Source organism: Periophthalmus magnuspinnatus, chromosome 8 (assembly GCF_009829125.3).
Source record: "Periophthalmus magnuspinnatus isolate fPerMag1 chromosome 8, fPerMag1.2.pri, whole genome shotgun sequence".
NCBI classification, from domain to species: Eukaryota; Metazoa; Chordata; class Actinopteri; order Gobiiformes; family Gobiidae; genus Periophthalmus; species Periophthalmus magnuspinnatus.
In genome coordinates, this window is record NC_047133.1 from 23,950,667 (window position 1) to 23,975,276 (window position 24,610).

Consider the following 24,610-nt stretch of genomic DNA (forward strand, 5'->3'; position numbering starts at 1 on the left):
GATTATTATTTATGTTTTGATTTCTTATTTCTTATTCTGTAAAGCACTTTGAATTACTTTGTACAAATTGTGCTACACAAATAAACTTGCCAATGCACATGTCAATACACATATGGTTAAAAATGCTTTACAATAAAACACAAATGATCATAAATAACATTCTGCTGCTTGCTCTGGTGAAATGCTACTATGACGAGGCAGGGTACAGACAGTTTCTGCAGCTTTGAACATGCAGTTAATGGGCCCGTGTCCATCATGAAGTCATTTTCACTGTTGATGTTTACAATGATTAAAATGTGAAATTACTGACTTTGTATCTTGTTCTTCTTTTCAGCTCCAAAAGCGTGAAAGGACGTGCCGGGCCTACATCCAGGTATCTTTTCTCTGTACTTACTGATGTAGTATTGGACAGCAGCGTGACTAGGAATAACCAAGAGGAGATAAATCTGAGACTAGACTAGTGGAATACTGTGGATGAGATTTCCGTGGCTCGTTGCTGTGTTCTATGATTTATACTGCCTTTGGAATCATCACTTAGAAGATTTCTGGTTTGCGCTGAAGAGTAGTGGCTTGTGTTTGGCTATTGCTCCTCGCAGACAGGATTAAAATGAGGCTGTAGTGTCCCAAAGCAGATGTGTAGTTTTGCCTCTGCGTTTAGGAGACATATATATATCTGGAGTTAATGTGCAAACAATTTGTCAGTGTCCATTTTTTTACTAACAGTCCAAGAAGCAATAGTAGTAGTATCTCAAGTACTTTTAATTACTGTAAATATCTACATTTATTGCAATAATATTATTTATTTGTCTAACAGTGTTTCAGCGGGAGACTAAAAATATGCAGTCAAAAATTCTGATAAACAAAATAAACTTAAATCTAACCATTTAGCTAAAATGTGAAAATATACTTATACAAGAAATATAAAAAACAACAATGTGTATGTCTAAAAAATAAGTGCTATGACTATTGCTATGTAAAGTATATGGACAACAATAACAGGTCAATTGTCTTTAGCGTATTGTACCATACACAGTAGTAGTAGCAGTCATTACTTTTCGACTATTAGGCTATGCTTCATTAAAACTTCTTTCTCTAGTAGTATATTAATGGTTGATGAAGAAGTAGGCCTTGTACTTGTAGTAGCACATCAGTATTCCAAGTAGTTGTGTAATGAGGATTTTCCAATATAACTGTTTTGCTCCTTACTATATCAGCATATTGCAGTTGCATTTCCCCGGAGAACAGTCCTTTTCTCATATTCAACATATAGGATCTTTGAGTTAACACAGCAGCCATATGCCACCACCCTATAATCTCACTTTCTGCTCTTGCTCTGCGATCGAGGCTGACTGCGTAATATTGGCCCTATTTGTGATGCACAAAACGGCACAATATCTTTGGCTTTGAGTAAACGCAATTTGCCGACTGTATAGAGGGCAACAGTTTGTGCTACTACGCCCCCTCTTGCTCTGCTCTTTCAATATGATTGCAATATGTGTACTTCTGAGAAAGCAGTAATCTAATATGATGAAAAAGGTCTTATGTATGCGTGTGTGTATTGGGATGTGGGATGCAGTAGCTGAGTACGTGCCACTGCCTGTTCTGTGTATCTTGACCTGTCTGCAGTCTAAGCCGTAATATGACACCCATCTTCAGATCTTGCCGCAAAATGAACGCAAAGGCTGCTGCGTAGTAAGCAACCGAGCTATTTGTTTTGTCACCAGCTGCAGCATAAGCACAAAGATGAAAAGATATAGCCAAAAAATACCCTCTTCTCCTCCCTACACAAGATAGGGTGAATATTGTAACGCTAAATTCATTTTAAAGAGATTCCACAGCAGTCAATCCTTCATTTTGAGAGGCCTGAGCAGGAGAATTACGCGATTCATCAAGCCGGCTACTTCAACAAATTGGATAGTGGATACAAGCGTCCAAATGGCCATTAAATGAATTGTAAGTGTGAAATAGAATAGTAGTTGTCTGACCTGGAAAAGTTGTGAAAGTAATGATCAGAGATATTGAGTTTGTGTTCTAAAGAAAACCTGCCCAAAACCTGCCCAAAACCTGCCCAAAACCTGCCCAAAACCTACCTGTGTTAGATTAAAATGGGATGAGCCAACTAACTCAAATAATAACTATTTAAAGCCACATTATGTCACTTTTTGTTTTATTTTGGTTGTGTTCATTGCTCTGAACAGCATGGGTCGTTACTGTGAGCGGGCTTGCATCTCCACAAACCTGACTCATATTTGGCCTGGAGGTCTCCTGTTTGTTTCCATTTAAATGTTGTTTGTTTGACTTCCACAGTACGGCATAAAACATATCCATCTCCATAGAGAATGTTCTGAAGTATGATTTAACATTCTATTTTCATGGAACGCAGGAAAGTTACATACTGTTCCTTTAATTTAAGTAGATAGTAGAAAACAGAGCTGAAACTTGATAATAAAAGCAGTGGTTTTACTTATTAAGAGAGAAAGATGGTAGTGCTAGTAGTGGCAAACTGTTAACACTGAATTTTGGAGACTCTGCAATTCTTAATTCACCCAGGCAAGTTGAATAAAAAGTGTACAAAAAAGTAGTGACTGTAGTGTTTTTTATTTTTAGAGTAGAACACATTTTCTTTTTCACCATAGAGACCATTTGAGATTTTACCTCCAGATTATTACGTTTTTCTGCTTTTGTTGACTTTTGTTAGTTGCGGCAAGAAATTGAGGCAATAGTAGTAAAAAAGAGTGTTATGTTTTATTTTAACTTTGGACTGGGGCCTTCCCACCTTTTAGAACAGTCTATCAGAGGACATATAGTAGTAGTAGTAGTAGTAGTAGTAGTAGTAGTAGTAGTAGTAGTAGTAGTAGTAGTAGTAGTAGTAAACTACTGTTGTAGTTGGTGTTGATGTTGTTTTTATGCATTTCTTGCTGCTGTTACTTCAGTAACTACAGTACTGGGACTAGCATCAGTACAAATACTTTTCCAACAACTATTACTATGATGATACTACAATACTACAAATGTTATTCCATGTAATATTAGTATAGTATAATATAATAGTGGTGCAGTAGTGACTTTGCTCCTCACCTATAGACAGACTTTCTATAAGAACCTTTGTAATAGCACACACAATGGCTAATTACGTAGGAGTATGGCACAAATGGAAACGTTAGCTGATAATTACGACGTTGCTAATGCTAATAGCACTTCCCGAAACAGTGTTAATGAAGCAGAGTCTCATGATTAGTTATCACTTATCTGTGAATTGCATGCAAAGCACTTTCTTAATGAATTGTTCTTGATTAAGTCGGAATAAGTCATTAAACAACACAAAACCAATCATGATTCAAAGTCCATTGTGGGCATTTGAATGGCAAGACAAGGAAATTGCAGTCTGTTTATGCAAGTTTAGTGCTGGTCACCTCTTTGTGTGGACTCTTTGTGTGTCTGCTACAATCTGAAAATAGGAACTGTTATAGTTTATTGAATAGATTTAATATTTTTATTTCTTTAACATCGTCATCGTTTTCGCTCAAGGTAGAACATGTCTATTGGCCTTGTAAAGCTTTGGTTAAATATGTTCTATATCGGCTATAGTACAAACAACTGGGACAGCACTAGCTCACCAAGGATATTGTGAGTAGTATTTGAATTAAAGTACTACGCCAGAGACAAATCTGCTCTCTAATAAGTCATAAATGTCTTTAGTCTGCCACACACTACAGGATTTTTTTGTCTTAAACAATTTTTAAACATGTGTCCAAAAGCGCACCATACCAGAGACATGAGAAGAATCGTATGAAATAGTTAAGAGACTGCACACCACAAGCTAAAAGTTGTAAGTTATCAAAACTATAGAGCACCGTGCGCCAGCTGTTTCGTGTTTACAGTAAAACAACTTGCTTTGCGACTCTAAAATGTTCCAAATATCAAAGAGTTGCACTTCTAATTTAGATGCAAGTCAAAACGGTGTTATTGTTATTTGTGAAATGCGGGACAATAGTTCAGATAAATGCTTTTAATCGTGTTTACTGTAGCAGCAGCTTCACACTGATCCGTGCTGCGTAGATTTATGTAAACAGAACCACCTGAGGATCTACTCTCGCCTTTTCACTTTTTATTCAAGAACGCTTCAAACTGGATTAATAAATGTTTTTGTGGAGCAGGTGTTATTATTTGCGGAGGACACATTCTAATAGATAATATGCGATGAGAATGCTGCAGTTTAACTTGACTACTTTACGAGAGACGAGTAAAGTCACCTAATTATTTGCGCTGTTTCGTGAGTTTGTATTTTGCGTCTCTGTGTCCGTCTCTCCGTCTGTCCCTGGCTCTCTGTTTTATTGGCTGGTGCAGTGGTGTAATGTTTTATGGTTACAATACGACAGAGCAGCTCAGAGTCGCACTGACACGACACACAAGAGGAGACAAGTGGATTAAAAACCACATATGAAGATTCAAAGACTGGCCACGCGTCCTGGAAATCGCAGAGAAGCAAATTGGGGCTTAAATTGGACAAATTATCCTGTAGTGTGTGCCGGGATTTAAAATGATAAATAATCTGTTTGAATGAATTATGTCTTTGATTAAACTTTGAGTCATAATCTCGCAATGGAAATCTTTCAACAAATAGTTTCTTCCTTTTCCCTTTCCTTACTGGTCCAGCCTGCTTGTGTCCACGGTGATTCTTTTGCTTTGCTGGAATGGTCCACAATATGTCATTAAACTTGTATATCTTTTATTCTACTACAAGTGTTTTTATTGCTCTTAATCCCTTGAAAATAATTTTTACTTTGAGATCAAACCTATAACCCCTCACAACAAAAGTTCAGACTTAACCTCCTGAGACCTGGCGTCCTCATCGAACACATTTTGGGTTGTTTAGGCCACAGTGCAAATTTTTAGAAGAAGAACAGCAACAAGAACATGTTCAATTTTGATTATTTTTAAGAGTTTAGAATATTTATTTTTATTTTAATGTATTTTGATTTTATTTTTTATTTTATTTATTTTTGTATTATTATTATTTTTTATTTATTTATTTATTTTTTATTTAAAGGCATATGTCTTCCTGCACCTGTCAATAGCACTTCAAATGAGACACATTGTTCCTAGAGGCACAATTATTTCTCATTTCGTTTTTTTACACTCAGAAAAAATTTGTGTGTTCAGGCACTTAATAGTTTTTGCAAATAAAGTCTTGCGAGAGCTCGGGTCTCAGGAGGTTAAAGTGCAGCTTTTTTTCCTTTTAACATGACTTCACCTCACCTCAGGTTGAAAATTGTGTTATTATGTTTTTTGTTTTTTTTTCCAGGCTGTGATTCAAATCGTGGATAACCTTTTGCGTCCTGAAGCGCTGGAGTCGTGGCAGGACATGAACAGCACAGAGCAGGCGCACACTGCCACTATGCTGCTGGACGTCCTGGAGAAAGGGGCCTTCCTGTTAGCCAACAACATGTATGCTAACTACTTCACTGACCACGCCCCCAGCATCGGTAAGCCTCCTGTGTACTGTCTGATACTGAGGTGGGTCATTGAACTCAAGTGTAAGAGTGAATTACAAAATATATATTACTCCAGTAGTTATTCCAAGTAAAAAGTAGTGCTCAAAATACGCAAGTAAAATAATAAAGTATAAAGTCAACTATACTACAGAGAAACATGGATGTGATAGTGAGTTATGATAATCTGGTTGACAAAACATTAAATAAAGCACAAAATTTCCAGAATGATGATTATGTAAATTGTAATCATTTAATATTGTCAAAATGTGTTAGGTTTTTTCACAGTGAGATGAGCAAATATTGTTACTTAAGTAAGAGTATTGCGTAATAAAAATCCTCTTATAAGTACAATTCCATCAGTAGATTACAAGTAACTGTACCCACCTCTGTTTACAGGCCACACACATGAATTCCCTGCGTTTTACAACGACATATTACTTTTTCAGATTTAGAAGTCCACGTTCTCAACACAGAGATGGAGCTTCAGGACTTATCTTTCCCTCAAAACTACGCCAGCGACAGTGCCATCCAGCTCTCCGCTTCTACAATCAAACAGTACAGCCGCAACGGTCAGCACTGCCCCCTCCTCCCCTCCACAGACCTGACAAATCACCCTGCCCCTCTCTCCGCTATCATATATGTCAGCATTTGCATTTCCATGAAAGCTTTAAACAATCTGCATGCAGTTGACTAAGTTATTGGTTCATAATAATAGGCTAATCAGATTAACAAAAGCGCTGAGACTATTCCTTTTCTTGATGCTTTCTTAACAGCGGTCTTAATAGAAAAGCTTGGGAGGCGTGTAGATTACAATCGGGTGCACAGTCTGACAGAGCTATCTCAGCACTCTCTCTCCCCTGTCCCTCTCTCTCTCTTCCTTCTCTCTCTCCGCCATCTTATCCCCCCTCACATCAGCCCCTCCTCTTTCACTATCCTCCCTTTCCTCCCCTCCGCTGTCTCCGCTCTGGCTCTGTGGCGGGAACGAGATTAGAATGATTGAAACAATGCACATGAAATATTCATATGGAATAATAGGAGATCTGTGAATGCTTGAGGGATGACTGTAGCGTTGCCCTCCACATTAAATGGAGCTCTCTTGCACCAGTCAAAATGAAACGCTCTTTACCATCGCTCCAACCTTCACTGAGTCCCCCTCTCTGTCTTTCCTCTCCCCGAGTCATGTCACTTCCCTCTGTCTGTCTCTGTCACTCCAGCTCCCATTACCATATTATACCCTCATGCACATACATTTACTCTTATATCCCCCACCGCAATGTATTGATCCTACTGCATCTACAGCTCCATTTTTACATCTTTCACTCACTTCCAGGGCAAGTGAAGGTGGTGTTTCTGCTCTATAAAAACCTGGGATCATTCCTGTCGACGGAGAACGCTACAGTGAAAATGGAAATGGAGTCGAACCATGACCGGAGGAGGCTGGCAGTCAATTCTCACGTGATAGCGGCGTCCATAAACAAAGAGTCCAGCAGAGTGTTCCTCACCGAGCCAGTGGTCTTCACATTACGACACTTGCAGGTAAGGCCGCCAAAAGTGTTGAAAATCAGTTACTAGTACATACGAAAACTAGTATTAGAGCTAGATGCATTTGAGAAAGTATCAATACTAAAAAAACATGAGAAAAATGTACCTTACTTGAGCAGTTTTAGAGTGATTTTGAGCTTTATTAGATCTAGACCACCAAAAGTACTATGATTTAGTGTTGAAAATTACATTCTGTTACCTGTTTTTTATTATTGGTATCGGAATTGGTATCAAGTAACAAGCTTGTTCCCCAGTTTTGAAATTGAGTGTGAAATTTTACCATTGTGACAAGACTAACCACAGATCAATGCATTATACAGATCACAGTATAAAACTAAACCATCCTGCTGGGTTTGTGTATGATGTTTGTATTTTTCAATGTTAACATAAATTAATTTGATAAAAAAATATTTATTATTATTATTATTATTATTATTATTATTATTATTATTATTATTATTATTATTATTATTATTATTATTATTATTATTATTATTATTATTATTATTATTAATTTATTTACTTATTTTTTTACAGCAAATACTTACATTTATATATCATATGTAGTTACATGCATCAAAATAACAGATGTGTTTTGCACTAAAGATATCAGTAACCAAAAGTAACAAGAATATACATTTTAAATAAATAAATAAATAAATAAATAAATAAAATATTAAATACAAAATCAAATAAATGATAATAAAGTACACCTGTTTTGTATATTTAACTCTTACTCTAACGTGATAAATGACATGACTATCAAACTGAAATAAGCTTTTTTTTAATTAACTTGTCCTGCGTCTTTGTAACAGCAGCTACACGAGAGAAACACCATGTTGCACAAATATCTCTTGTCAACATTTGCTTTGTGAGTCATGCCTCTAAATTGTGATTAGTGTCAGGTTTTAGTGATCAAAATCAATTAATGAGCACATTTATCTAAGAGATGCTGGTAAGCCTGCTTCAAAGAAACAGATATGTTGACACAGTTTGTTGAAGAAAATAAACACGGGCTTTTGTTGGTAGAAGTTTGATACTGAAAAGACCTCAACTGAAAATGTCCAAGCAAAAAGTGCATATCGTTACATATCTTCAATTAAAATGGATGTATTTAATTTTCACTTCAAAATGTGTTGGTTGCCGTGTTAATTGGTTTCTTCCACATTTCTTTTAAACAAAATCACAAGTTTATATCCAATACGTACTTGTGATTTCCAATAGTAAACCATAAAATTTGTCTGTTAATGTAGTTTCCCTGGTTGTCGCTTGCCTGAATAATCCTATTGTAATGAAAGGAAATAGGAAATCAATCAGTTCTAATTAGGTTCCACTGTCAGTTCTGATCAGTTATGCATTTGTAAGTAAACGACTTGCATAAACTAAACAAGCTCCTCTAAACTTGTCTGGTTTCACAGATGGACAACTACCACACCCCAAACTGCTCATTCTGGAACTACTCTGAACGCTCCATGACGGGACAGTGGTCGTCCCAAGGGTGCAGGCTGCTCAGCTCCAACAGCACCCACACCACCTGCTCCTGTAGCCACCTCACCAATTTCGCCGTGCTCATGGCCAGCCACGAGCCAGACGTGAGTTCAGCGATGTTATGGAAACTTTCTGTTGGACGACAAAATGTTCCTCAGATATTTATTAAACTAATCAAAAGCATAAATAATAAAAACTGTTAGTCTGATCAACTGATTTTCACTGAGAGGAGTTCAAGCTACATACGTCTACACAGTGATCTAATGGTCGTTACCAATATGGAACATAGTAATTTCAAAGCTTCTACTTCAAACAATCAAAACAACAACAAAAAAAGGAGGATGAAACAAATACAAATATACAGAAAAAACAGTGTATAAGGGAGGAAGAGAGGCGCAGATGCTTATGTTGTGCCGTAAAGATGTAATGTATGCAGGTTCTCAGTATCACATGGATTCATAGGCTGACGTGGTCTTTGTTTTGATGTCCCCATTGATGTTATTCAGGAAAGCGTACAAATACATGTCCCGCTACTTGCATCTGACAACAACGTGAATTTAAATACCCTGTCTTGTCTCTTGTCTCCACACTTTAGCTCTTTGCATATATTTACAAATATTAAGTAAATCAACTTTTTTCTTCCCCTCCTCTCCCATTGTTCTGCTCGTCCTGCTGCTTATTCCACCCACATTCGTCTTGTCGTCTCTGGTGACATTTTAAACATCTTTGCCTCTCTCCTCCCCCCTGTCTGCTCAGTACCAGGGCCGCATGCATGAGCTGATTCTGTTCGTCATCACCTGGGTGGGTATAGTCATCTCGCTGGTGTGCCTGGCCATCTGCATCTCCACCTTCTGCTTCTTGCGCGGACTCCAGACTGACCGGAACACCATCCACAAGAACTTGTGCATCAACCTCTTCATCGCAGAGCTGCTCTTCCTCATCGGCATCGACAAGACTGACTATCAGGTGGGCTTAGAACATTGAATCAAAACATGAGAGAGTTTAACTGTGTAACTTTTCTGCTGAAGGTTTTCTTAAATCTATTTATCCCCATGGAAACAAGAGAGGCAACCTTGCCTACAGGAAGAATTTATGTTTTTAACATATTTTTCAGCAATAAAAAACACTTTTTTTTTTTAAATGCAGCATAGATAAGTTTAATGTCTGAATATGGAACATTCCTTGCAAAGTAATACCATCTCCATTGAGAAAAACGGTTGGTGGCTCCTTAACCAAAATAGTTGCATAGGTCACCTTTAAAGCTACCCTCTGTAAGTTTATTTAATTTCTTTTATCCAGTAGATGGCAGATGTAAAACCTGTTACTCTCTTCCTTCACCTGGCCTTTGTTCAGAATCACTTGTGCTGTCTGGTCTTCTTCTGTCAGGCCAAAGCTGGCTCAGTGTCACAGAGCTAGTGATATGTGAGAATCCAACAGGGATGGGTCAGTTCATCTAATTACAAATGGTAGCTTTAAAGGTAGAGTATGCACAACTGTTATTAATTTAACCTTACCAGTCTGTGTCCTCAGATATAATATATAATAATCATGTTCAAATCAAAACTTGATTTTCCTGACAAAAATTGCAATATTATTCACAACAATAAAAACATTTTACATGTTTTTGTTGTTTTTATATATTTTTGGTGTTGGTTTTCAAGATAATGAACCAAATGAGCTCCTCACGTGGGGTTGCCAGATCCGATTAGTAAAGACAGTTTGCAATAAACCCAGAGCTCTCTGTAGCATGATTTGGCCCCAGTATGACATCCATTTGCATTCCATATTCAGTTGTGATTGTTTTCCCATTTTGCATATTTCCATAAAAAAATGCATTTAAGACAGCAATGACCCCCTGTTTTCCCCATTCCCCTTCTTGAACAAAGTTTATCAGTGTTATTAAAAACGGGTACATTTCCATTAACTCTGAGCATTATTGTTGTTTTTTCATTAAAAAAATGGTGTGATTGGAGGTGCAAAAATATCTGTAGCATTTTCACACAATCACAGTCTTCACTGGAACATAAACTGCTGCCCTGGATATACTATTTCACTGCTACGTGACACTCTACAAATTCTCCTTTTTTTAAAATGTCCCCTATGAGAGACCAGAGTGAAATAGGAAATAGTTGGTGACAGATGGAGTTTCATTTCACCGTATTGTAATAAAAACTGCTGTGAAATAATACATGAATTCTCAGAAAATATGCACACAAGTCGGCAGTTCTTTTATTTTAATGAAATATTGATATGTCCAATTTTCCACTACCTTGCATCAAGCTTAATCCAGCAGAAAAGCTGACAAGTTAGTGTTCTCTTTGTGTTAGTAACGTGTGGGTAACTGTTAGGCCAGATATAATACATGTGCTAATTTAATTAATGTCACTGTAATCCAGGGCTAGGCATGTGATGTTAATTGCATTATTTCATACGATTTAGAATTTGGTGCAAATAATAGCAGTAGGCCAATTTTCTTTCTAGGTAATCCTCAAGATCTGGAGATAGTTTCCTAGGTACTGCACCTCGCCTGGTTTAAGGATGGGCAATTTTTTATTTTTTTTCCCCTACTGGAACAATACATGTACATCAATACAAACATACATAGTTATTATGACTGTTGAGTATATTTATGTCTGTTAGTAGTGAATGATTTCAGACATTAACATAATCTTCCTGTGACAAACGATGGGGGGCAGTAATGAAACATAAAAGGTGGAGGAGGATTTTTTTTTTCTTTTTTACAGAAATCACCATGTGCAGTTATTACTTTATTTTTTATTTAATTAATAAAATATTGAACAGAAATATTTAAACAAACAAAATGAATGAAATACTTCAACTTGAACCCTTTTTTTCTTCTTTTTTTCTATTTTCCTCCCTCTCTTCTCTCCTCCCTTCAGATCGCCTGTCCCATCTTTGCTGGCCTGCTTCATTTCTTCTTCTTGGCCGCCTTCTGCTGGATGTGTCTGGAAGGAGTGCAGCTCTACCTCATGCTTGTCGAGGTCTTTGAGAGCGAATATTCCCGCAAAAAGTACTACTATCTGTGCGGGTACTGCTTCCCCGCACTGGTGGTGGGCATCTCAGCTGCGATAGACTACCGGAGCTATGGGACCAAGAAAGCGTACGTGTGAATCCAGGCCTTTTTGCACCTTTGCAGATTGAGAGGAGCAGGATTATGCTATTCCCGCGGTCGGAGATGTAATATGCAGAAGTGTGTGTGAACGGCCCTAGCACGTTCCCCTGTGGAACGCCTTTTTCTGAACACACTTAGCCAAAGCCCTATGATTAGCTTTCATGAGATAATCCGCAGAGACAGGGAAGTGGTGTGAGCACTGTGGTGTGTGTGGGTGTGTGTGTGTGTGTGTGTGTGGGTGGGGGTGTGTGTGTGTGTATAAGAGTGCATGTGTGTAAAACTGTCTTCCTCTCCTCTGTGCCTCTGCAGATGCTGGCTCCGAGTGGATAACTACTTCATCTGGAGCTTCATTGGGCCCGTTTCATTTGTTATTATGGTATTAGCCTCTCTCTTTCTCTCTCCTTCTTATTTTTATATCACAGTCCGAGAGAAATCTTTGTCACCAGTGCAATATCATGGAGTAGACAGTGTGGAACAGTAAGAATAGTCATTCAAAGGTTTAACAAATCAGAAAAAAACATACTAAAATTATCACTAGCAGTATTGTTCCTACCTTATAAACTCAATCATATTCTTAGTTGAGTTCAGGGACCATGTACAAATTCTTCTTTCAAAAATCAATCTTATAAAGCACACAACCACATTACACTGTACCAGATTTAGCTACTATCTGCAGTCCCCGGCAGGTGCACACACAATGAAAAATACACAATACATTACAATTGCATTCCTAAACTAGCTCCTTATTAACAATTCAGTGAGATCCTTTACATTATGTATTTGGAGCATCAGTTATCTATATAGGTATATTTATATATGTATATGATGAGGTATATTTCTATGAATATGGTTGTATACAGTCTAATGCATACCTACATACATTTAAATTATTGAGTGTGTTTTTCTGTCTTCTCAGCTCAACCTAATGTTCCTCATGGTGACATTACATAAGATGATTCGTAACTCCTCAGCCCTTAAACCTGACTCTAGTCGTCTGGATAACATTAAGTAAGCCCCATTTATTAACCCACTCTGATTAAGTATTTATAATGTCTGTTTATTATGTATATATGCTGCTATACATATGATAAATTATGCAGAATAATCTTTCACTCAAGATTTTGGTTCAACAATTAATATTTATATTCCTATCTCGAGATACAGTGAATGCAGATCTATTATAGAAATGTATTCTGGGATGTTCCCCAGTGGCAAGACCTATCAAGAGTTGTAATGCAGCAATTATCTGTTTCCAGCATGTTCTATCTTTCTTTTCCAAACAAATTGAGTTTTGTAGATAAACAATAAATAATATATCAACCAAGATCAATTAAACTGTAAAAAAAAATACATACAAATATAATGCTACACCACCAAACATGAATAAATCAACATACATTTGAGCTGAACTTGACTGGTTTCTCTGATAGTGTAACCAATCTTTTCCTGTTCACGTTGTTCTCGGTTGCTCCTCTGTGCCAGTTTGTGTGTTAGCCGCCATTAGTTCAAAATTGACAAGTGGGTTTGCTAACCAATGAAAGCGTAATAGTACAACATGCAGCTTATCAATTAATGTTTTCCCCATTTGTAAGAAAATAGCATAGCAACGTTGTTTGTCATCAGGTTATCAGGTGTCACTGCAATAAAATTAACAGGTACTTTCTCGTCAGATCCTGGGCACTCGGGGCCATCACCCTGCTCTTCCTCCTGGGGTTGACCTGGGCGTTTGGGCTCCTCTTCATTAATGAGAACACAGTGATCATGGCCTACCTCTTCACCACCTTCAACGCCTTCCAGGGCATGTTCATCTTCATCTTCCACTGTGCTCTGCAGAAGAAGGTACTGTCTTTGGTTCACTGTGAACTGTTTACACCTTGTTTTATGCATGCATGCCTTTATATATATATATATATATATATATATATATATATATATATATATATATATATATATATATATATATATATATATATATATATATATATATATATATATATATATATATATATATATATATATATATATATCTTTTTTAAATTGTAGTTTAAATTGGAAGATTATTGTGATCTTGAAATATTAAAATAAAATTATATTTTTTTATATTTTTTATTTATTGCTCAAAATAAGGGTCACACTCGTGGAACTATGTTAAAAACAAACACCGCTCACACCTCACAGACGACGACTGTGTAAAGATACAGCCCTGATTTGCAGACACTCTGTGCAAAAAAAAAAACAAAAAAACAATATATACAGTGTTATCTTCATTTTAGATGTCAAAAAGTATTTGCGGCTCCCAGTGTGTTTTTTTTTTTTCTGTGGAAGCCGGGTCCAAATGTCTCTTCAGGGGTAAAGATTGCCGACTCCTACACTAGACACTAGACATTTTCTCCACTTTACTTAGACATCTGGCATAAGTAAGATGTGCTACTGATTTGTCAGGTTTGGCATATTGTTGTTTTTAGAACTATACAAAATATTATAAATGTTGTCCTATGATAAACTATGGAAAAAGTTTGTCAGGAAACTATGGCCCAGAGGCAAAATGTAGCTCTCAGACCAATTTTTTTGTCCCTCGGGCCTTTTGCTGAAATGGCCCAATTCATCTCAGTATTTTTACAGCAAATTTAAATAATTTTAACATTACAACCTCAATGATATCACATTGCATTATGATATAGACCTAAAATGTATGTTTCAAGCCTTATTAAAGGTACAGTGGCTCTGTCAAAACTATGTACAATGTATCCATGAATGATGATTATTGACCACTTGAATATGTTACAATATGTGGCTCTCGATGAAAAGGTTTGGACACTCCTGGTTTGGTAGTGAACAGTATGTTGTTCTTATTATGGGTGGGCAATATATTGGTGCTAATCCTGGTTATATTATGGCATGTTTTATTGGCATCAGTAAAGGAGATAATATTTTTTCTACCATTTTATTTTCTATTTCTAGTGAAAAAAAAATTATTTTCATAATTTACATTATAAAAATCTGAGAAAATGGAATATAAATTTAATTGAACCACAACAGAAAAAAACTGAAAAAACATCCACATTGGATCATCCCTACTTATAATAAACTTTCTTTAAAACAACACACTAAAATACAATACTGGCCAAAGTACATGGAGGTAACTATGCAGCGTGCCTATATGCATGTCTTATTCATATAGTTCCTATTGCATTAAGTACACTTTGCTGTAGCTATGTGTTAAGAGCCTTTCCTCCTCCTTTTGAAAGTGTTTGTGTTTACGAGTGTGGCGCTGTTTTCTCCAGGTCCATAAGGAGTACAGTAAGTGTCTGCGTCACTCGTACTGCTGCAGTCGCACATCTACCAGCAGCTCCCATGGCTCGCTCAAGAACTCCGGCCTCCGCACCAACAACCGCTACTACAGCGGCAGCCAGGCCCGCCATGCCGCTGCACATCGACAGGTAAACACGCTCCCAACTTGTCTGCAGCCCTATATAGAACTCCAGGCTCAATCTTAAAGGACATTATATTTCAGTAACATAACAACAGCAGAAATGTATCTCAAAACTATACACTATGCAACTTTTTTGGTGACTAGTCCACTATCTGCTTATATCCTTGGAGATTCTATTGCTTTGCCTGGAAAGTTTCACAGTATGGCATTAAACAAAAGGAGTAAATATTTCAAATGTCAGTGTGCTCTGTCTGATCATTTCTGTGTCTTTTTTGACCTGTCTGTTATCCTCAAACCAGTGGCTGTTCAAAGGAGACACATAAATGATAACACAGGTGCACTGTTAAAGGAAACGATACACTGAAAATGCCTCATGTTCTAATGTTGATGATTTGTTGAACTCTGACTTCGAGTGTTTTGAATGTTCTGGACACCATAAGCAGAAAGCGCCATGGAGGAATGATGATTCGGTCAGGGCACAGAAAAGGGAGTGCCCGAGGGCTGAGTGGGAATAGAGCAAGTCAAAGCTCCAGGTTCATTATGAGATTTACAGAGAACAGATGCACATTTGAACAAGGGATAAGTATTTTTAGAACATATTGGAAGTTGCAGTAACAACTCTCGTGCCCTGTTTGCAACATTAAACATTAACAAACCCTCCGCCTCCGCTGCCGTTAGAACTAATTTCCACATCTACTGTAAGTGCAATGAGTTTGCAGTATAACAACCCAGCACCCACCTAGACACTTAGAGCTGACTCACTTTGCAACTGTAACTGACAAAACTGTCCCAGAGATCGTCACCAGTCTGAGTTAATCTACATGCTGCCTTGATGTGTTACCCACTAGATTTCTAACATCTGTGCTCAACAGTTTGCTATCACCACTCACTCGCATAGTTAACATGTCACTTCAATCTGGAACATTCCCAAGCTTTGAAAACTGTGGTTATTAAGGCTCTCCTTTAGAAGAGCAGTCTTGATGCCACAGTACTGAGCAGTTGCCAACTCATCTAAAATCTGCCGTTTCTGGGCAAAATCCTTGAAAAAGTTGTTTACCACAGTTTATTAACTTACTCCAAATGAACAGCTCCTTTGATCTTTTCCAGTCAGGTTTTAGACCCCACCACAGCACTGTGACTGCTCTTATCAGGGTGGCAAATGTCATCTGCCTGAACAATGATGCAGGCAAAGTCTTGATCCTGTTAGATTTGAGTGCTGCCTTTAACACTGTCAATCATAGGATCCTCTTACAGAGACTACAGGGCTGGGTGGGCATCTTTAGTATGGCACAAAACTGGTTCAAGTCCTATGTAGAAAACAGGGAGTACTTTGTTGAAACTGGAAAATGTGCCTCAGATAAAATGTCCCTGACCTGTGGTGTGCCCCAGGGGTTAATCCCGGGACCCCTGTTGTTCAATCTCTACATGCTGCCGTTAGGCCAGTTAATACACAGCAATAATGTTTCCTGCCACAACTCTGCAGATGACACTCAGATCTGTGTCTCACTGCAGCAGGTGAATATGGACCAGTGGATTCACTCTGCCACTGCATCCAAAAGATCAGTGTGTGGATGCAAAACAACTTTCTCCAGCTAAACTCAGACAAGACCGAAGTCATCATCTTTGTCCAACAGAAACATAGAGAAAGTGTCAGCAGTCACCTCCAGTCTCTCTCTCTAAAACCTTCAGATCAAGCTAGAAGGTGTAGTAATGGACTCAGACTTGAACTTTAACAGCCACATTAAATCAATAACATCTGCAGCTTTTTACCATCCAAAACATGTCAAAAATCAAAGGTGTACTGTCAAAACCAGACTTAGAGAGACTTATCCATGGATTTGTCTCCACTAGGTTAGTCAACTGTAATGTCCTGCTCACTGGCCTCTCCAAACAAGCGTTAACACAGCTGCAGTACATCCAGATCACTGCTGCTTGGGTCCTGACTAGAACCAGGAAGTACTTCACACATGTGTCCTGCGCTCAGGTCTCTGGCTCCTGTGGCTCAGAGAATAAACTTTAAAGCAGCTCTGCTTGTGAACAAGTCTCTCCATGGACCAGCACCAAAGAACATCTCTGACATGTTAGTGCAACATGAACCATCTCACACTCTGAGGACTTAATGGACCAGCCTCCTGCTGGTGCCCAAAGTCAGAGCTGGAGAATCAGCCTTTCAGTTTTATGCACCTAATACCTGGAACAGTTGTCCTGAAGATGTGAGACAGGCCTCTACTTTGACAATGTTTAAATCCAGGTTCAAGTTCTGTTTAGCTGTGCATATGACTGCACTCTTCTCTTTTAATGTTTTTTAATGATAATTTATGTTTTTGATTTGTTTGTATTGTGGTTTTAATGTCTTCTGTAAGGCACTTTCAGTTACTTTGTGAACAAATTCTCATATACAAATAAACTCGCCTTGTCTAGTCTTGCCTTTAAACATTTAAGCATCTATTTTGCATTTATTCAATTACACATATTTTTATTGCTCAAAAATATCTTGTAAAGCATGCATTGTCACTGTGAGCAGGGTCATCTCTAAATAGATCTGATCAATAACTTGGCTTGGTGGCATTGCGCGCTTGTCTCTACGGAGATGTGCTTAATGCCATACTGTGGAACATTCTAGGCAAAGCAATAATATCTCCATGGAGCCAAGCAGGTGACACTCCCCGGAAGCTAGAGTTAGACTTTTTGCACCTTAAATTATACCAGTGAGGGTACGAAAGAAACATGTTTAATAGCTTCAATTTTGGGATACTCTGACCCAATCAAGACATTTCAAACCTTATTTTGTCCTCACCCCAAAATTTCACTCACTTTTTTAAATGACACTTAAAAATGTTATGTGTGACAGGTCTAAAAACAATAGATTTCTACTGTATTATAAAAGACTGGTTTGGGCATATATGTCGCCTTTTTCTTGGCCACTCTCATCCCCACTGAGGTATAAGGTTGTTTATTCCTTTTTCTTCGACCGAACAAAACCAAATCTGCTTGTGTGTCAAAATAATTTCTTCACAGGAAATGGAGTTGCCTCAGTACAATGAAATGAAAAATCTCCTGATGCTATCTTAACTTATTTCCAAGCTTGGACAAAATGAATAGGCGTATAAAAAACAAAGAAATATCCTGCTGATATATGCTACACAGATTTTTTTTTCAAGTATCACAAATAATATCAATGACTGATTGCTCCCTGTGTGACGCAAATGTAATGCTTCATCTCCTTCTGAAATAACCAATTCCTGTGTTTTTTCCTGTAAATTTCCGAAATTATTTATTTGTCCAAATCTGGTCTATACTCTTGTGATTTGCTTTCATGTGGTATTAACTGTCAGCTGTGTTCATTCAACGAGATGAGTCATTAGCAAAAATACCATTGAAGTTGCTGGGTTATAGATAGATACTGGCACCAAATGTGGAATTACTGTACAACATGCTGCGCCCCACATACACCCTGCTTATTCTCACAAACAAACAAAGGCTTCCCGTAATAAGCCTCGACCCCACTACAAATGTATCTGCCGTTCCAATCGTGTCAGACATCTCCCGATTATTAGGCTCCTCTTGATAAGGTGACACAACATCGCGCCTCCTCGACATTTTGCCTCTCCTCCTCTGCTGCTGCTCTCTGCCATGTTTGCCATTGTTCTTAGCGGATTAGAGCGACCCCCGCAGTTCTGATTACAGCAGCCCCACTGAGTTACAAAGTCTAGCGGCCAACTTCCTACTGTATGTGGATAACTTGTCTTGTCTCTTGTCTCTCTCTCTATTCCTTTCTCTTTCTTTCACTCCCCTCTCTCTCCTTATCTCTCTCTCTCTGTTTCTGTCTGCTCATTCTTCCAGAGCCGGATTCGTCGGATGTGGAACGACACGGTCCGGAAGCAGTCGGAGTCTTCGTTCATGGCGGGGGACATCAACAGCACCCCGACGCTCAACCGCGGTGAGCCCTTGTTCTGTCAGTGCTCCTGCTTCTGCTTGAGTGAATTCTCCACCCCACTATTCCCAAGGACTCACATACTCAGCCAGAGCATACAGCAGCGTTAATGAAAAGATTCCGTTTGCTGTTTCTTATATAGAACTTTATGTCAACTTACTTTTATAATGTCAACTTATTATTTATACATCATAACTAGCTCTTTGTAGTGTCATATTAACCTTATTCTGCCCCACCTATTTTAACTTCTGACTGCGTCTAACCCGCACTGTCACAGGAGTCACATTACTTTAAATGGAGAACTAGAAAAGAGTCATTCCCCTAAAACACTATATAAAGTAGATTCATGCAAAATGTCTTATTTCTTATTTTATTTTTTTGTAAAGGAATAGCATATATTAATGAACTTTTACAAATTTAAATATGTAAAGATTATTGCCAACGTGGCTAATTTCTATCTTCTGTCCCTCGGCAGGTTAATGTCAAATAGGACAGAAAACAGCAACAATCACACAAAAGCAAATGTAACACATAACACACTCACTATACATACAAGACACTCACTATACACACAAGACACTCACTGTACACATAACACACTCACTATACACACAAGACACTCACTATACACACAACACACTCACTGTACACATAACACACTCACTATACACACAAGACACTCACTATACACACAACACACTCACTATGCACATAACACACTCACTGTACACATAACACACTCTCTATACACACAAGACACTCACTATACACATAACACACTCACTATACATACAAGACACTCTCTATACACACAAGACACTCACTATACACATAACACACTCACTATACATACAAGACACTCACTATACACGCAACACACTCACCATACACACAACACACTCACTGTACACATAACACACTCACTATACACACAACACACTCACTATACACGCGACACACTCACTATACACGCGACACACTCACTATACACACGACACACTCACTATACACGCGACACACTCACTATACACGCGACACTCACTATACACGCGACACACTCACTATACACACAATTATAAAAACAATCCATTTGCCGTTAAAAGCTAAAGTTAAATGTTCAGTGTTGGTGCGTGTCAACTCTACACTCTGTGTGCTATGAAAACAGTTGTGTACTTATGTGTTGTTGAGTTTGGCCGTACGACTTTAATGATAATCGTGGAAGTTGCCTGTGGATCAGCTCGTTTTTACGTCCACGTCAGTCTCAGCAGTCTCTTCCCTCACAGACACGTCCCTCTTAAACCAGTGTAACGAATGCTAGAATTAAAACTGAACCCGCACAATATTTACACAAGAATTCCACTGCACAACACAGACTATGAAGCTCCCGTTTTAATTTGCAATATGACAGAAAATAATTATTAATTCTCCACATTTCAAGCTGCATTTGTCTCCAGTTGCGTAGACATAAAGCACATTAGATTAACACCGCAATTGATAATATAATTACCCTAAATTGATTTCAAACATTCAATCTATCCACTACACGGACTTGAGATTGCACTGCGCAGCCCTGTGGCAACTCAACCCCCTTTTGCACCAATCTCATCCATGTACAGTAATGAGGCACCAGCGACCTCTGACCCCCGCTCAGCCCGCTACACTGGTATTTGGGAGCTGGAGACGGGCGAAAATACCACTTCTGAACACGGCGATCACCTCTGGATAGATAGACAATCAGGGCTCGGCGGTGAAAAACAGCGGCAGGTTGAGAAAAGGGTTAGCTCCGCCGTTGATGATGACACACAGGCAAGTCGCTAAATCAGCCGTCACTCTGTATGCTAATTTCATCCATTTTGTTTTTAATGAACTGATTAGCGTGCGAGCGAATAGGGGGTAATTATTCTAATTGAGGAGAGTGACAGGAGCGAGGCAGGGGGCGATGAAGATGGGTGAGGAAGAGGAGTTGTATGTGTTGGGATAAGAATGGATGAGAGAGTCGAGGAGTGTAGTTTGGGGTGGTGCGGGTGGAGGGGGGTCGTCACGATACAGCAATCAGCAGACACACAACCAGGAGTGTTGTGCTGTCAAACAAATGCAGCATGGAGCATCTTCTTCACTGAGAGAAGTTTGTGTGTTAGAGAGGGTTAGAGAGTGAGGGGTTCAACATCGTGGATTAGTTGTTAAAGAAGCCGCAATTTCAACTCTAAATCGTACAATTTTTTAAAGAAGCCCCACTCAAGTCCAGTTTTATCATTACCACATTGTACTTAGATTTTTCCATTTGACTCCTGTTTGAACTGCAGTTTCTTCCTGCAATAGTAATATGTTTGATAAGATGAGTCGTGCAAACAACTCCACACAATTCTCCCTGTGGGACTTATTTTCTGTCAAAAAGTTACGAAAATTTTACGATAATACATAGTGAAATATGCTAAAGACATACCTAGTGTTCAAAGCAGACATTTTGTTCCGTTAAGCTACTACAAGCTGCTCGGGTAGTATAATTTTGTACAACAAGTTTTGATTTAACTCTACTTTCTGGTCATGGATAAATGGCAACCTACTTTTTTATTATACAGTCGGAAAATATGTTTTCTTTTCAGAAGCCACTTTGTTGTCAGTATTATTTAGTATTGCTGACTATTTGCTGCTGTTAACAAGTGGTAGTGTATAGTAGTAGTAGTAGTAGTAGCAGTAGCAGTAGTAGTAATAGTAACTAAAACTAACTTAATCTTTAACTAAAATTTAGATCTTAATTTAGGATTTTGTTGTCAGTATTAGTATTATATCAGTATTATTTTTCCAGCTGTTGATAAGTGGTAGTGTAGTAGTCGTAGTAACAGCAGCAGCAGCAGCAGTAGTAGTAGTAGTAGTTGTAGTAGTAGCAGCTGTTGATCTTCAACTTAAATTTAGATGTAAATTTTGAAGTTTGTGGTCAGTATTATTATTATCGTTGACTTTTTCCTGCTGTTAGATCTAAATTTAGAATCCTGTTGTTCACATAAAAAGTATTTTTCACTATTTACATTTACATATACGTTCTGAGTACCTCTTCCCATTAGTTTCATTAAGCTTTCACATGAGTCTAGCCATAGAACTGAACACAATGCACTGACTTTGAAGGACTCGCACACATTTGCATAAAAGCTTCATATTTTATGCATTTAGTCACGGCCCTTGTTCTGATGCTTTCATGGTATTTTATCCAGCTCCCCCCCCCCCCCCCCCCCCCCCCCCCCACTGTGTTAGATCAAACCAGAGCTACATGCAACCCCTGCAGAGCCTCATGTACACATACTCCTATTAGGTATAAAACACGCTGCAAATCCCTGCGCGATCTCTGTTGTGGATAAATTAAAAATCTGGCTTGAGAACACAGCTAATTGAAGACACAGTTGAGCGAGCCAGAAGATGTACGATTGTGCCAGAAAAGACGGGCCGCGAGTGGAAATGACAAATAAATATTGGGGTGCCAGCGCATTTTTCTGCTTTTTGTTAGATTTGCTGATGTCTTTGTGATGAACGGCGCACACTAGACCTGAAGGTTGCCTCTGAATACTCTCCGTCATGCTGTCCTATTTTTAATTTCATGCCATTTCTGTTCCAGTTGCCTCCGGCTGCCGACATACATGGACATTACACAACACTGTGCCATTTCTTTGAATTATATTTGTCTTGTGTTGTTGGCATTCACATTTCCACTGTGAAATTAACTGTGTTTCAATGGCTGCACCCCAAGACTACATAATGGCATGCATTACAGTTTTTGCCCCCCATCTGGCTACATTGTTGTGAGTAAAGGGAAAGGAGAGAATCAAAATGAATGGCAATGCTTTTAAACATTACCTGTCGGCTGCCATTTTATTTGTTACTCAAAGGTTACAATCAGCAGGCGTAAACATTCAGGGCTACACTGTGAAATGCATTACTCTATAAAGGCGCGACATAATAAAAAATAACCCCAGAATGAATAAACAGTAAATATTTTTATGATAGCGGATGTTATTATTGACTCTGTGAATTTGCTACACCTATTGAGAGCACAGGCTGTATTTGCATATATTTGATTCACACTTATGGTTTGTTTTTCTTTTCCACAGCGACTATGGGCAACCACCTCCTGACGAACCCCGTGCTGCAGACGCGCTCCGGTACATCCCCATACAACACGCTGCTGGCGGAGAGCTTCACCCCTCCCTCCCCTGGCGTCTTCAACTCCACCGGTTAGCGCTGCATAGCTCTCTCTCATGTGTGTCTATATGTATCTATGTGTGTCAGAGGGAGACACGGCGTACATTCACACAGCTGTGGTCCCCTGTGCGCATAGTGTACCGGTGTCTTTTGTGAAATGATGTAGCTGTCAGGCGAATGCACTAGACCAAACACAACAGAGCCAAGCACTGCCAGAATCAGCCGCCATCTGCCCAGAGCCGGAGTCTCGGTAAAAACAGGCACAAATTGATTGGAACTTTAGCTACAGCTGCGCCTGCCAGGAAACGCCACACTTTTCTTCTTCCTCTTTGTGAAAGTGAAGTCGATTTAATGACAGTGCCTCTGTGAAACCTGGAGTGTGCTCCAGCCAAAACACATATTACTTCTCTATTTAAAATGGCTGACCATGGTTTAATAAAATAACAATATTTCTGTGTTTGGTTGCCCTGTAGAAAATTAGGTTTCTTGCATTTCATTACAATTTTGCTGTGAGCCTGTTGTGTCATTAAACAATAGGATAAAACGGAAAAACGGCTTAGTTGTGTTGTAGCCCACAGTGTAACTCTTGAGAGACAGGGCCTACATCATAACATCTGCCTGTGTGGCACAGTGTAACATGCAATGACACATGAAAATAGCAGCAGTGTGCAGCCACGAAGTATGAGGAGGAGAATTAAGGCTGCATTTGTATTTAATATTTTAGAGGCTCTCTGCACAATACGTCAGCCCTGATAGCCACAGGCACGGCAGCCAGGACGTTTTTAGAACTGAGTGGGAGAGGAAGTGTGGGGCGCGCTTCATTACAATGTCTAATTACCCACTGCACTCCAGAAGAAGAACGTTGATTAAAGTCAAACTCTGCATTAAATTTTAACAATAGACATGATCCTCACTGTCTGGGGGAGAGAACTCCTGCTCTGCTCTGTGCAGGGTAATTCAACAGAGATATGGTTTGGTGAAGTGATAGCATAAACACTGCTGTGACGGCGTCTGTGAATCAATCATTTATTCATTGATATATTTCTCTGACAGCAGTAAATAAATCTAAAAGTTATTTGACAAAGTTTTCTGTCAATTCCCTAAAACAGGACAGAGCTGTGGGCCACAGCAGGTGGATGTCTGTGGGGGTGAGAGTGTGACGGGTTTTTGATGGTGTTAATCTCCTGAAACATTGTGAACTGACTGCATTATGTTCATGTGCTCTCACTATGTACTTAAGACCCTTACTAAGCTTGTACTTTCTAATTGTTTTGCATGACTTTCCCTTTGATGCACAGGAACCTTTCGCGACCCAAGTAAGTGTAGCTCACCACAGTTCACTCTGCTGTAAGCGCCTCATCTTATATTTAAAATGTAATATTCTCCTGTCCCAC

The 24,610-nt window shown here is 38.7% G+C and overlaps 1 protein-coding gene across 5 annotated transcripts in view; it reads left to right on the forward strand.

The window, feature by feature from the left end:
* adgrl1a (adhesion G protein-coupled receptor L1a) overlaps window positions 1-24,610 on the forward strand; it is a 134,206-nt gene that overhangs the window by 107,633 nt on the left and 1,963 nt on the right. For 2 of the 5 annotated variants that reach the window (XM_033970994.2, XM_055223443.1), the window contains exons 11-24: window positions 335-373; window positions 5,306-5,486; window positions 5,942-6,064; window positions 6,826-7,031; window positions 8,456-8,629; window positions 9,282-9,491; window positions 11,426-11,646; window positions 11,968-12,034; window positions 12,575-12,666; window positions 13,329-13,497; window positions 14,943-15,098; window positions 18,935-19,031; window positions 23,126-23,248; window positions 24,515-24,532. In XM_033970994.2, the coding sequence (XP_033826885.1) occupies window positions 335-373; window positions 5,306-5,486; window positions 5,942-6,064; window positions 6,826-7,031; window positions 8,456-8,629; window positions 9,282-9,491; window positions 11,426-11,646; window positions 11,968-12,034; window positions 12,575-12,666; window positions 13,329-13,497; window positions 14,943-15,098; window positions 18,935-19,031; window positions 23,126-23,248; window positions 24,515-24,532 (1,876 nt within the window). Of the gene's footprint in view, window positions 1-334; window positions 374-5,305; window positions 5,487-5,941; window positions 6,065-6,825; window positions 7,032-8,455; window positions 8,630-9,281; window positions 9,492-11,425; window positions 11,647-11,967; window positions 12,035-12,574; window positions 12,667-13,328; window positions 13,498-14,942; window positions 15,099-18,934; window positions 19,032-23,125; window positions 23,249-24,514; window positions 24,564-24,610 lie in introns of all 5 variants that reach the window. The other 3 variants (XM_033970995.2, XM_055223445.1, XM_055223444.1) reach the window with 3 other exon arrangements.